We start from the raw sequence: 14,597 nt of genomic DNA, 5'->3' as shown, positions 1-14,597 counted from the left end.
AGGATTTGGCTTGTTCCTGGGCCTAATGGGTTTAAGAGTGATCTTAATCTGTGACTTGAAATCATTAATATAACCTTCCTAAGTGGTAACAGTATATGGGGTAATTTGGGCATGGGCACAAATCTACTCTGATGGACTATGGGTTTTTGAATCAGCGTGAATTAACATGGTCCATATACAAATTAATAGTCGAATCCCCACATACCCATCTTAATGATTCATTGTTTTAGGTGTGACACACACAAAATCTCTTCCAAACACTGCTAAGATTGGATTTTCCCTAAAAACAACTGGGTCTTTAGGGAAAGGTAGAAATAATAGCTTCCAGGGAGACTTTTAAGCTCTCCAACCTGGACCGTAGCCTTCTGTAGTTTATTGTGTCTAAATCATAGGTGATATATTACCTAATTAATTCGGTCTGACTCTGATCAAATTCGCCTACTAGAGTTATGTTAATGCCATATGCTCTAACGTAGAAAAGGAATATTTGGCAGTGAACCACCAAACAAGTGTGCAGTGAGTCAGGTCCTGAGGCTACCCCGGCAATCCTTCTTAACGATTCCTGTGAAATACCTACTGCAGGACAGAGCATCTGACAACGTGGAGGGTGTGTCTGTAGTCCTAGGAATCCACAGTGAATTTCAGTCTAGACTCAGTCATTTTTCAGGGTCAGGGGAAGAGGGAGGAAGGAGCAAATCAGATATTCCCCAAACGTTCCAGGGGTAGCACGGAATCCAGGATGCTGCTGCCAGCCTGTGCATTTGTGATGGAGGCAGAATAGGCGAGCAGCCGCGGGAACAGAAGCAGCAGCCTTGTCAGAAGCAGTCACATAAACAGCAGCAGGAACAGGCCTCCTCTTTTCAAAAGCAGGATACTGCAGGGTCGTGAAATGCAAGATTCTCTGATGTTTCACAATCTCCCGAGTTGAGAATGGCTACTGTAAAGACGCTGCCAAGAAACTCTGGGGATCTGGACAGCCACCACTGTGCATTAGCAATAGTTATTACTTTAGGAAAATTCAGGCTACTTTCTGTAGATTTTTGCAAACAGGCAACCCCCTGAAGACGATCTCAGATTACCCGGCAGCAACAAGAACACAACAACAACAGGACAGACAGAACAAAGTTTTGGCATGCTTGGAGGAGGAAGGGGTTTGTTCCAGAAACTACCTGGGAGGCAGAAGCTAACTGGTGATGTGCCAGTGACTCTTACCTGGGAGCAGAAGGTGGGACGACATGGACAGTGGCTGTGACACGGAGGCAAGGCACAGTGCAGCTTGGTGAAGCCACAGGCTGACTGCATCCTGCCACCTCTTCATGCAGTGCTGTGGGTTGGTACATCGCCGGCGAGTACGGGTGTCCTATGTAAGTTTCTATGGCTGGGGACTTGCAGCTGGGACCTGAAACATACTGTGGGTGTCTGTCTGATGCATGTCGTTTCTCTCAGATGTTTTTAATCCTTGTACTGAACCAACTAGACGATCACTTGTTTGTACCCCGAGTTTTCAAGGCACCTGAGCTCTATGAGAGTCTGAGATTTTTTTTGGTTTTTTCCCCTCTCTCTCCTGGAGATGTTTTCCTCTCTATGTTTTGTGCCGTGTTACTTTGCTAAGGTTGGAAATAACCTTCCCAGGGATTGGTCTGGGAAGTCCATTGTCTCCGAGATCTGTCTCGGTTCAAACCAGTTGGTATTCTCTTTGACCTAGAGTAGTTCCTGTTTTTGTATTTGGATTATGGCACGGGGAGGGGTGGGTGGTGGGAAGAAAAGGAATACTACAGAGTTTGTCAAATTAAAGATAGCCACAGAGGCTGATGTGAAATCCAGTTTTGAACAGCTTCAGAGAAAGAGTAGATGATAATCGTCTGATGTTGCAGCAACGGTCGCCTTTACAGCAGCTTTATCATCCTGTGACTTTCACTGAAATAGTCCTTATTTCACGGACCTGCTGTGTTTTGCAAAATGGCTGTCTGAGTATTAAATTCTACAAGGCAGCCTCACACACATACTGAAGTATCACTACTTAACATGATTGGATGCTAATTGAAATATGCTATGCAGTATGTTAGCCGACAGGCTCTGAGGAAGCACTGGCTTTATTTTCATACTTTTTTTTTTTTTGCACACAGCCACACTTCATTTTCAGAGAATGATGCGAGAGAGAGTGAGAGAGAGAGAGAGAGAGAGAGAGAAAGAGAAAGAGAAGAGATTTTTGCAGGCTGGCCAAACTGCAGTGCTGAATTGCTTAACCCTGGTTTGAAATTCCTGGCTGCAAAACAAATAGAAAATTAACAAGGACAGCTAATCAATACTTAAAGATATTAGGTAAAGAAATCTGTGACCTTGGAACATTGGCCACCAGAAGGGATATAAATGAGACTTTCAGGACAAACAAGGTCAAAATCTGATAGGATCTATAGAAAGTTGAAAATTAGAGGTGGGGGGAGTGGTTAGGGAAGGGATAACTCCATGCCCATCAAATCTTAAACATAGTATTCAATTGTATTAAATAAGTAAGAGCCTTAAAGAGCCCCTATCGTATAAAGGTTTTAGTAAGTGGTACGTATTCAGTGCCATTTGTCTTTTAAATGCAACAGTTGATGTATCAGGAGTCACTGGAGTAGTCAGGTAGCCGGCCAAGATTTTTAAATATGATATCTGTGGGGATAAATGTTTTTTATGCCATCAAAAAATTAATCGCTTTTCCATAAGATTTGGGAATAAGTGTTACAAACTTGATAGAGCACAGAATTGTCCACGTAAAGAAAATCTGAAGTTGAAATAAGTAATTTGAAATTAGAGATCCACATTTTTCTAGGATAATGAGCAGTGAGAATTCGATAGCTTTTATGTTATTTCTGTTTATTCTTGTATAGTGAATGAGGAGAAATCTGCAGTTAGGTATGCCTGCTGAATACAATATTGAGACAAGACCTCAAACAAAACAACAATTTTCACCCAATTTATTATTATTCTTTTCCTTACATTGAATATACAAATAAATAGAAAGAAGGAGGTCGCTTAGCCTGTATTTTATAAAACCTTGAATAAAAGATATAGAGACTTGGTCCATCTGCTGCTGCTTAAACTTTTTTACCCTGTACTTGGGTTAAGGGACCACGGAATAGATAGCATAAATATATTTTCAAGGAAAAAGGCATTTGTACCCTCGGTCACTAGAAATCAATTTTCCTTTGCTTTAGAACGCTTCTGTCCTGTAACCTACCCGCTGCTGTTTGAACTGTTCTTTGCCAATTTAATATGTGGGTTGCAGTTTTCTTTAGAGATGGCCAACTCAGAGGAGGTATGGTAAATCAGAAGCCTAATTTATTTCCTTGGAGGAAAAGAACCCACTGTGAGCTCTCTGTGAGTGAGACCTCTGATTCTCTGCAGGGCACACAATACTGTGGCTGCTTATTGAATAACCATGTCGTCAGGGAGCGCAAGGCAGCCACACACCCTTTTGTGGGCTAGTGGCCGGGGTCTTCCTAGGGTCCTTTCTCAAATCTATTGTTAGAGTGGGGAATGACAACTTAGATCATACAAAGACTAAATTCCAACATTTGTATCCATGTATGTGCATATGTAGGATAGCTATCAGATATCATTATACATGAATATAGAATATACATATATAAGATGAATCAATCCGTGTATGTGTATAGCTCAATCTTCCACCAGTTCTTTTGCCTTTATTTTTTTTTTTTTTTAGTATGACAGCTTTCTAAAGGATTCCTCCTACTCTTAACACCCTCTCTCGGAAAGAAACTGAAAGTTATGTGGGTTTCAAAGAAAGTTTTATGCAGATGCTACAGTTCCCTTTTCTAGGGCTTTCCCTTTCAAAGCTGTTTCTTGATGTTCTTTCCGGCTCCCTCATCCCACCTGTTTAAGGTGCCCTTTCAGATTCCAGGCTCCTGCTGAGAGCAGCAAGCCCTGTTCCTAGGCTGTCGGCCTTAAGACTCCAGGCATTTGACTCAGTTTAACACTGTTACTGACATTCAAGGTCTAGTCTGCTTCTGTTTACACCTAACCATCATTCTTTCAAAACTCAGCTTTGCCTCTCCCAAGTAATTCCTGTGTTTCACTCAGCCGGCTTGCTTTTTCACATGAAAGGACATGAAAATCTGTCAGCTGGATAAATACTCCGAAATTTAGAAGGATAGACAAACATGGTAAGCCCTGTGTGCGTTTCTGTCAAACACTTCTACTAAAGGATCGCCGTGTGCATGCTTTGGGGAGCAGAGATTGACACGATCTCTTGCTGGTAAACTTTTTAGTGAAGTGTGACACACGTGCAAAAAAGTGAGCACAGAAGGGTAAGTCTGAGTGTTCAAAGAGTCAACCTGTGTGTGTCTCCAACACCCAAATCAAGATGCCGGGCACAGTGGACACCCTTCTCCCTGCCAATCACCATTGCCCCTCTCCTTCCTCGGGGTACCCACTAATCCGACCTCTATAGATTGGTTTTTTCCTCCCCATTTCTAAATTTTATTCTCATAGACTCAGACAGCCTATACTCTTTTTTTGTCCTGATGGGCAGCTGGGTAGTTTCCAGTTTGGGCCTGTCGTAAATAGTGCTGTTGTAAACAGTTGTGGCATGCCATATTGTGAATGTTTATGTACATATTTCTGTTGGATACAAATCTAGGAATGGAATTGCCAACTCATAGAGGCCAGCACACATATACTCAGCCTGAGTAGTTGCTGGTAAACAGCTTTTCTAGAACATTCCATCATTGTGCTGTCCCACCAGGAGCACTCCCCCCTGGACTTAGCATGCTCTTTTGAATTTTAGCTCTGGCAGGTATGTAGACTTACCCTATTATGATTTTACTTCACATTTCCCTGGTGATGAGAGAAGTCAAGAACATTTGCCTATATTTGTGGGCCATTCACATGTCTTCTTTCATGAAGTAGCTGTTGCTTCTTCTTTTTCTATTAAGTTGTCTTTTAAAGTTTTTTTTTTTTTCCCAGAAAAAGAACTGGCAAGGAGAAAAACAACTGGTGATTAGCGTAACAAAATTATTAAAGACAAAATGACATGTGGTGAGACGTAATTAGAATGTGGAAGGAGGCTTAACCTGGGTCTGAATCTTTATGTTCCTGTTTATTTGCTGTGGGGTAGTGGAGAATTCTTTTTTCTCTTTTGGAACCTCAGTTTCCTCATCTGTATAATGGGATAACAGTAAAACTTGGAAGGTTTATTCTGAGAGTTAAAGTGAAATAATGTTTGTCTGCCCCTACATAAGGCCTGACTCATGGTTGTTTATCAAAACTAGTGCCCCCTAGGAGATCAGGTTAGGAGGGAGAGGACCTGGCTCTTGACTTGGCTGCTGCCTGTGTTCCTAAAAGTAAGAGTCGCTAAGTACTTGATAAACGCATTGGATGGTGGATAGCGACCTATTCTGCACAGTACTAGTCTCTTAGGAGATCATATGTTCCTTAGTGCATGATGACTTTTGAACTTTCAGAGGATTTAAATACAGTGAGGTCACCAAACAATACTACTTTTGTATACAGAGGGTGCCAAAAATTGTACACACATTTTAAGAAAGGAAAACACTGCATTAAATTTGCAAATACTTGAGTCACCTTTGACTTGTACAATTATAAGAGGTGCTCAAACATGACTTGTATTCATCTTTTGTTATTGGTACTATATGATGAGTGTTACAACTTTAATACAGTTTTTTCCCTTAAAATGTATACACATTTTTTGGTACCCTCTGGATATAGTGTAACTTAGACTTATCCCTCTAAATTCTGGTTGTTATGGTTACCTGACATACACTCACGTAGTCTTTCAAAGTCTACAGAATCCTTTTGTGCCCACTATTTCATTTGACATTAAAGCAGTCTTTCAGGGTAGGCTAAGCAAGTGATGGTATCACCATTTGATAAATAAGAAAACTTCACCCTCAAGGAAATTAACTTTATTGCCAAAGCCACAGAGTCTGATGGTGGTGGAGCTGAGATTCAAACTGAAACCTATTCTTATTCCGTGTGGGGTGTTCATCTTCTTTGGAATGTACTTCTGAGTTTAAATAATTGAATTATAATTAAACTTAATTAACATGAAAATTGTGTAGTGCTTCTGAGTATAAAAATCAATTATCATTGAACTTGAGAAGTGCTGAAGTGTCAGTTCATAGAGATTTCTGGTTGGTAGAGTGTAAGTAATATACTTTCCAAATTACAGTTTTTCACTCACTATTTTTATACGTTTTGCAGATGATCGGAATTGCCCTGCTAATTAAAATACTTGTATAAGCTATACACTTTTTATATGTACCTTGGGAAATATCTTTTCGTGGTAAATGATTTTTAAAGAGTTTTTGGTGGCACCAAATTCTTCACAAATAAAGGAATAAGATTCACACTCATAGTGGTGAGTGCTTGTGTGTGTGTGTGGTATAGCTTAAATCACTCAGCTTTTCCAGATACATCTTAAAATCTCCTTTAAGAACGATATTTGGCTTTTAATAACTGAGTCTTCTAAAATCAAATCCCTTTATATATTTTGGCAAGAGATTGCTGACTTTTCAGATTTGAGACGCACATGTTTTTAACAGCTTTCAAGATTGGCCACATTGAAATCCTTAATTTGACCCTTCAAATTTTTAAGGTGCTATTGAAGTCCTAAAAAAAAAAAAAAAAAAACCACACAATTTTTTTAAACTCATGCTCATCTCTCTAGGATATGTAAAAGTAATTTCTTTAAAGGCCTTTCTGATGTATGCCTATATCAGAGCGGTACGCGTCAGGTTCAAAAATTATCATACTTGATTATATGTAAAATACTACGATAAATAGTAATGATTTAACTTCTTCAGGGCTTCGAATTTTGCTTTAATTACAAGCTTTACTATATAATGACATTTTGTTAATAGAAAATGAGATAAACTATTTTGTAAACAGTTAAGGAGAACAGAGGGGGGAGTGAAATTCAGTTCGCAGTTGGCAACTTCTGGGCACATGTAGGGAATGAGGTATTGATGAATGGTCAGGGAGGCAGGACTCTTAACACCCCTGGAGCAGGTCCCCAGGTATAGGCATGGCTTTCCTGGCGCATTGGAGGGACAGTCCAATGTGGAATGACAGTAGACTCTGGGCACACATCTGGACTTTATGTATTGGAGAACCTCGGGCAAGTCACTCTACCACTCCATGCTTTGAATGCCCTTTCTGTGAAATATGAGAAATAATAATAGAACCTTCCTTACAGGTTTTCAGTGACTGTTAAATTGTATGTGTTAAACTATGAAAATACTTGGCACGTAGTAAGTACTCCACGAAGTGTGAACTCTTTGAATTATGATTATTCCTGCTTCCTTATACATCTGAGCACCACTTACCCTGTACGGAAAAAGAGCAATCAGCTTTAGGACGATGCCCCCATTGTCGTAAAGGGCACTTTTATAAAGTTTACGGAATTACGTAGAGCTGTCGTAGACACCGTTTATCTGTTCATTTATGAAGCTGTTACCTGTCACCATCACCTGCTCTTTGCTCAGGGCTGTTCAGAAAGTTAGGAATACAGAGAGGAACTGGATCTCCAATCTCTGGCCTGGGAAAAGCCTGGTCTGGTGGTAGAGATACACGAATTTGTGGAGCATTAAACTGTATGCGGCCTAACGGGATTATCTGCGAACAGGAGAAAATTCATGGAAGACCATCATGGGGAATACCGTGCAGGCATTAAAGAGAAAAGGCTGGGTTGGTATAGACTGACTGAGGAAGAGGTTTATATTATGAGAATATGTTATGTAAAAATGAGGGCTCAGAGCAATGTATATACAGGAGAATCTGTAAGTTGACTACCCAAGGGATTGTAACAAACTGGTCCACATATGGAGGTGGTCAACATAAGAAACTAGTCCTGCTGTATACATGTCCATGGTGTAGGTCCGGTCCATGAAAATTAGGTCAACTTAATGAGGTGGTCCATGTAGGGAAGTGGCCAGCTATGGAGAGGCTGCTGGAACGTGACTACACTTACACTGTGTGCGTTTGTATCTTTATTGGTGTTTGCATGGATAGCTGTCTAGAAGGCTTTACCAATATACGAACAGTTCACAGGAATGGCATTGTGGAGGGATAGGTAGGATTTTTCTTTTTCTATCATCAGGTATTTTATAATAAATACATTTTCTTTTTGTAATATTTAATGGGGTCATTACCTCAAAATGAATTTATTCCTTACCTTTTTGTAGAAAGATACATGAAATAGAAATTAATACATGGAGATATCTGCTTCTTATCCTAGCTCACTAAGAAAAAACACTCAATTTGAAATGCCTTGAGTAAAAATAATCTATACATTGGGGAATCTGTTGATTGAGAAATGGTCATAGTTGCCCGGGATACTTTGGAATAAAGAAGACAAGTTCTGGCTGTGTTTTTAGGCCTGGCCTTTATGGGGTATTAAATGTGCAGGTACTCAGCTGTGGGTCAAGGTTAAGGCATTGGCTTTGCATGTATAGAACGTGTTTCATGAAGGGTGATCAAAGTCTACTGAGTTTATTTGCACGCTGGTATGCCTTTGCTTGGGGTCATTTCCCAAGTGAAGTTCACAGGAGTTTGTGAGTTGTTCTTCATCCTAAGAGATATTTCCATTAATTTGTGCTGGCCTACTTCCACTAAAGATAAATTCCTGTCAAGATGGTCAGAGAGGCATTTTGGGGGGTCATGCTCCCATCCCATGGTCTTGAAACACCTTTCCCTTCACTCCTGTGGTACCTCACTTTCCTTTTCCTATAGTTCTCTTTCTATTCCTCCCATGGACATTTGATATCCTTATTTTCCTGTGTATATTGCCACATTTTTAGGCAGGCATGAGTCTGTCTTCAAACCTAGAGAAGTTGGTGAGTACGTGTGTCAACACATACTTGAGGAATGCTTACAAAAAGGGATACCTGTGATAAGTAGATTTAGATGAAATGGCTGGAGATACTGAACTCTCCTGTGTAGATACTGATGGACTGAGTCAATACACCCATCTCAGTCAGACCTGTCTTCCAAGGTTCAGACCCGTATATAATCAAACAAAGTCTTACAGACATTTCGATTTGGAAGCTCTTCAGGCACTGCGGACACAGCCGTCTGTGGACAAGATTGATCTCAGGCCTCTTGGGTCTTGTTCCTCTATCTACTCTCACACTGATCCCTAAATCTCCTCTCCCCTTCCTGGTCAGATTAAAGTACATCCCTGTACTCCCCCTTGAGAAGGAAGAAATGGCCAACCATGATGACTGAATGGATCTGAGAGTAGAGGGAAAGGTCACTGTCCATTGAGTCATCATGGTCGGCCATTTCTTCCTTCTCAGGAGCTCTGGAATGTTTTCTCTGTTCCCCCATCTCAATCACAGCACAGGCCCCATTTATCCACCCTCCTCCTCCCTCACAAATTAACACAGCCACCTCCTGACCATTCTGCTCATCTTGTCTTCATTCCCAACAATCCGTTCTCTGCATTGTAGCTGCCATTGTGATTTTTCTCAAGTACAATCATGGTAATCTTTGCTTAAAACTCTCGATGGTTGCGCTATAAGTGCAAGCTGACCAGTATCCTATGATTTGCTTCTTGATGAAGCTCCCATCTGCCGCCTTGGCCTTGGCCTTGGCTTTTGGCACCTTCAGCGTCTGTAGCACCCTTGGCAATGAACATCAGCAGCTTCCCGACAGCCAGCTCCTTCCTTTGCCCCTGCACCTCTGAGTCTTGCTTAGGTGTCCTTGATCTTTCGCTGCACTGGCACTTAGCGTACCTTATCTAAATAATCCTTTTTGTCCTCTGCTATCCATTGAACTCCAAGTTTCCTCCGTTCCTTTTTGCTATTGTGTCTTTCTTGCCCAGCAAGAATCCCTGGTCTCCAATAGACATTCCAGAGTATTATTGAGTAAATATGTAAATAATGTTGGTAAAACATCATCACATTCTTCCTCTTCCTCTACTACCCCTCTGCTCCTCCCTGTCATTGTAACATGCTTTTATTTGGGGAGGGGAGGGATAAGAGTGTCGGTGAATCTGTGAAGCTTCCCCCAGACGCCTCCTTGAATTATGTGTGTGTAAAATTGATTGCCTTCACACACAGCTTTGTGATGGTGTTGAGCCGTGGTTCACAACCTTCCTAATGTCGCAGCCCTTTAATATAGTTCCTGTGGGTCGTGACCCACAGGGTGAGAACGACTGGTATAGACTTAGGTTCCCCACTCTTGTTGCTAGGTATAAAGTCGAAGAGAAATTCAGTTGCTGGAGTCTGAAACTGTGTCATTGTTTACTCTTTAGGCCTCCTTTCACTATTTAGATTATATTCTGTATATGTCTTCTAAGGATTTAAAGCAAGACCCAGCTTACTTGCCCACAAGGCCATCCTGCTCAAGTACAGAAGAAATCTTAGTTCTGATCTTAAATAATGAAGTTCCTCCCAAACCACAGACTAACTTTGTTTAAAAACAGTGGTTACAAAAATAGGTAAATATGTTTAAAAACGAAAACATTTTGAAGCATCTTGAAGCACAGCCATTAAAAACAAAACAAAACACTGGGTTATTTATTTAAAGCCTTGAGTTAAAGGCTTTAACAGCTCCATGTATTAAAAGCTGTCCTAACATCTTTACTGTATATAAAATGAGCAGCTCCTATTTTGGGAGATGTGTCATTCCTCCTGGCTTCCCCAGCGGAGGCTCCAGCAGGTAGCAGTTCTCCAAGGCAGCCTTTTGTGCTGTTGGTTTAGAAGCTTCTCCGGCCTGATGACCTTTCTGTTGAATAGATCTGCCTCCCATCGAGCCAGACGCCTATCTTTGTTCTCTTTCTTGGTATTACATTGAGATAACAGCCAATGCTCTTCTGTTTGAATCATCAGAAGTAGCTTCCTATTTTGTTTATTGGGCTTTTTTTTTCTTTCTTGCTTGCACTTTTGTGCTGAGTAGATCACTATTTTCTTGCCTACCACCCAAGGAATGAATAATTTATGTCATTTCTTCTGATTTCCAAACAAGAGAGAAAGGAGCAAAGCATCTTCTCCTACCATTTGTTCTTTCTTTCTTTTCTTTCTTTTTGTTTTAGTAATGGTCCCAGTGAGTCTGTGGTGCTCCCCACCCAATGTGTCATTGATTTTTCTATGGTATTTTCTTTATGGGGAGAATCAGGGTCCTCCCCACCCCCCACCCCCGCCCTCAGGGTCACCCTTTGGGGCTGATGTTAGGCTATGAAACAAAGTAGTAGGTATTCAAAAGAATGGAACACAACGTTTTTCTACAAAGATGACTGGGACGCACTGATTAGGAATGGAGGCTTCTTAATGACTTTCAAAGGTCCTAGTTATTGGAAACAGGGCAGGATGTCTGGGAAGGACACGTTTTAAAAAGAATCTACTTGGAAGATGTGGGATTTCTCCCTCCTTTGTCCACCAAGGTTACATGTATCTATAATAAGGTTATATGTAATCTATAAGGTTACATGTATTGATAATCAGTCTCTAAATATTTACAGAGTGTGGATAAGGTAAGGTTATTTGGCTGTACACAGTAGAAGTCACCTGTTGGTAATAGGAAAGATAGAATTCATTGGAAGTTCATGGCAATGTTTATGTGTATTCTTTGGGTTGCTAGAATTAGAATTCAAGGGATGTTCGTTCAAAAAAAAATTAAGCAGATGCCTAGAAATCATTCCAGAGTCATAAGATTTAATCTCAGGGGTGGATCCTGATCATTTAATTTTTAATAATCTCTCAGTGTAACTTTCACACACTCTCTTGTTTGAGGACGACTGGCCAATAGGGGAGCTGAGATGATAGAAGGAAATCCCAAAGCCAGAGAGCTACTCGGAGAATTTGAGTACCAGGAATCATGGCTGGGCTCAGGCGAGTCAGCTCACCTGACATCAACTTGTGTCAAGTTACTCAAGGCTCCGGTTCCTGGGAGGGAAGATCAGAGTGACCCAGCTTGATCTCCCCAGCCCAGGAGAGGGGCAGGCTGCTGGCTTGGCTCTCTTACCAGGCCCTTGTTAAACAGAGAAGGGAGAATTTCCGCAAGGGAAATCCAAATGTTATTTCCAGAAAAAAGGGAAATAGGTCCTGGGCTGAGAAAAACCAGAGATGTTCTTTGCAATGACACACCAAAAAAGGACATATTTTTAAAAAAATGAACCATGCTCACTTGTGATGAAAGCTTCTGAAGTGAAGTCTTAACATAGTTAAGCTGAAATTCCTTGGTGACATGAATGGGAATGATGAAAAAGGTAGTGAGGATTGCTGGAGTTGGTCAGGAAGAATCCAGAATTCCCCTTACAGTAGGATTCACACCTGCAAAAACTTATAAAGATTGAGGATTGAATAAATATTTGGATGGATTGAAGTAACTAGTATTGATAGCGAAGATATCATTCAGTATTTGGTAAGGATTGGCAATTTATTGAATCACGATATTGAATTACAATAGTTTGCAGAACTGGCTAAGCAAAGAGCTAAGATGAAATATCATATACTCTTTAATTCTTTCAAGACACAGCTCAGACCATTGTTTTCCTCCTCATTGGAACAACACAACTCGTCAGATAGAGTTCTGGTGAATGTCTACGATGAAAGATCCCATTTGGATTTTGTATTTCCAGAAAGTCCCACTAACCTCTAACTGTGAAATTGTTATGGATGTAACAGAAAGAGTAAATTATCCTGTAGATGATGGTGTGTGATGAGTTATACTGTAAAGTCTCTTGGCAACTTTCCTTGTATTAGGATAGATTTGGATGAAATTAATCTGTTGACCTGCCCACTTATTTTGAGGACAATAAATGTCAGTCCAGGAAGAAAAAAGTGGAAAAGAGTAAGAATGGTAATTTGCAAATTGTTCAAAATATGAAATAACTGAAGGCCGGGTGTGGTGACTCATGCCTGTAATCCTAGCACTCTTCAAGACTGAGGTGGATGGATTGCCTGAGCTCAGGAGTTTGCTTAAGCAGGAGAGTGAGACCTCTTCTCTACTAAAAATAGAAAAATTAGGTGGATGTGGTGGCATCTGCAGTCCCAGCTACTCGGGAGGCTGAGGCAAGAGGCTCCCTTGAGCCCAGGAGCTTGAGGTTGCTGTGAGCTGTGACACCATGACACTACCTGGGGCATAGAGTAAGACTCAAAAACACATAAATAAATAAATAAAACAAAATATGAGCACATCTCAGTAATCTTTTTGTGTGAAAGTTTACTGAAAATACCTTACAAAGAGATTTAATGATGTGCAAGAAGGTTCCTCAAGCTCATGAACTCAGGAACACCTACCCCTCAAATCTGATAAGGGAGCATTAAGGACAGACCCTACAACAGTGGTTCTCAACCTGTGGGTCACGGCGCACAGGAACTGTATTAAAGGGCTATGGCTTTAGGAAGGTTGAGAACCACTGCCCTAGAACTTAGCATCACGTGTGCCAGCTTTGCCTGCAAACTTTGGTCTGAATAAAGAGAGCTGACAGAGGGTCACAGTTCTCCTATATCCTGAGTTCTCCTTGAGGGTCACAAATATTTTTAAAAAATAAATCTTTGTATTTTTTTTTCTCATACAGTAAAGACCTTCACTTTATTTAAAATCTCATGATTTTTCAACTGCCTTCTTCTAAAGAACTCTTGCTCAGCCCTCCTCAAAGCAGCCAAGTTCATAGCATTTTTATTTCTGAACTCTAATTATAATGTGCTTAGTACCATTTTAAAATAATAGGATTCTTATTTCTATAGACCAAAAAGCACTTAAAATTTCAAAATGAATCTCCTCTTCAAAGGGAGAAGCCATCACTGCTGGAAGGGACTTTCTAAGTTTTTTTTTCTTTTTTTTTCCTTCATTTTTTCCCCCCTGTAGGAATCCTTATTGCACATTTTTTCCCCAATGAACTGAACTCTTGAACCATGATAGGTAGTACGATCAGATTAAAGAATACTCTTTTAAAAGACGCTGATTTGGGCCCTGTTCACGTTAGTGCTCCACGGAAAATGAGATGACAAGCTCCCTTTTTTTCTGAGTTGATTGGAGGTTCTATGTTTATTCTGCCCTTTAAAGTCCTTGATGAGACATGGACTTCTTGGGGCATTGTAAACAGTCATTAAGTCAGCCAGGATTTCACTCTGACGGCTCTGCTCCATGACTATCTGGAGAAAACATCTATGATTTGGCTTCAGGTTCTGGACGTCAGTTAACTGCCAGGTCTCAGATGGGTCAGATATAAGTACCAATGTTTCATCTAAATACCAGCTTTCAGAATTCATTTCCCAACATTATCCTGTTAATTCCAGTACTTCTTCATGAAGGGGACAAGCTGGCTTTATAATGGAATAGACCCCAGAGACGACAGACTTGGGTGTTTTGAATGTCAACTCCTATAGGGTATGTAAGGGAGAATCATTCTAATTTTAAATCACGTGGCATGTGGGGAAATTTAAGTCAGTCCGTATTCTCTCATGCAACTCACTGTGGTTTTAAAACGTTCTTCATTTTAAATAACAGCTCTGCTTTTTGTAAAGCATAGACTAACACGATAAATGTTCTATTAATGGTTTCTGAATTACCATGCTGGCCAACTTTAAGCACAAGCGTTTAAATTTCAAAGTAAAGCTTTACCA

The 14,597-nt window shown here is 40.5% G+C and overlaps 1 protein-coding gene across 8 annotated transcripts in view; it reads left to right on the top strand.

Annotated features, from left to right (window-relative positions):
- The window catches only part of CACNB2 (calcium voltage-gated channel auxiliary subunit beta 2), a 346,152-nt gene that overhangs the window by 102,667 nt on the left and 228,888 nt on the right, over positions 1–14,597 (top strand). The window contains exon 1 of one of the 8 annotated variants that reach the window (XM_003786775.2): positions 805–1,364. The exons of 6 other annotated variants lie outside the window; for them this stretch is intronic. In XM_003786775.2, coding sequence (XP_003786823.1) covers positions 1,317–1,364 — 48 coding nt within the window. In that variant the 5' untranslated portion in view covers positions 805–1,316. Of the gene's footprint in view, positions 1–804; positions 1,365–14,597 lie in introns of those variants that run through there. One more of the 8 variants, XM_003786773.3, reaches the window with a different exon arrangement.

Source organism: Otolemur garnettii, unplaced genomic scaffold (genome assembly GCF_000181295.1).
Source record: "Otolemur garnettii isolate 467f Iridium unplaced genomic scaffold, OtoGar3 scaffold00019, whole genome shotgun sequence".
Lineage (NCBI taxonomy): Eukaryota > Metazoa > Chordata > Mammalia > Primates > Galagidae > Otolemur > Otolemur garnettii.
This window is presented reverse-complemented; position numbering and strand designations above follow the sequence as displayed.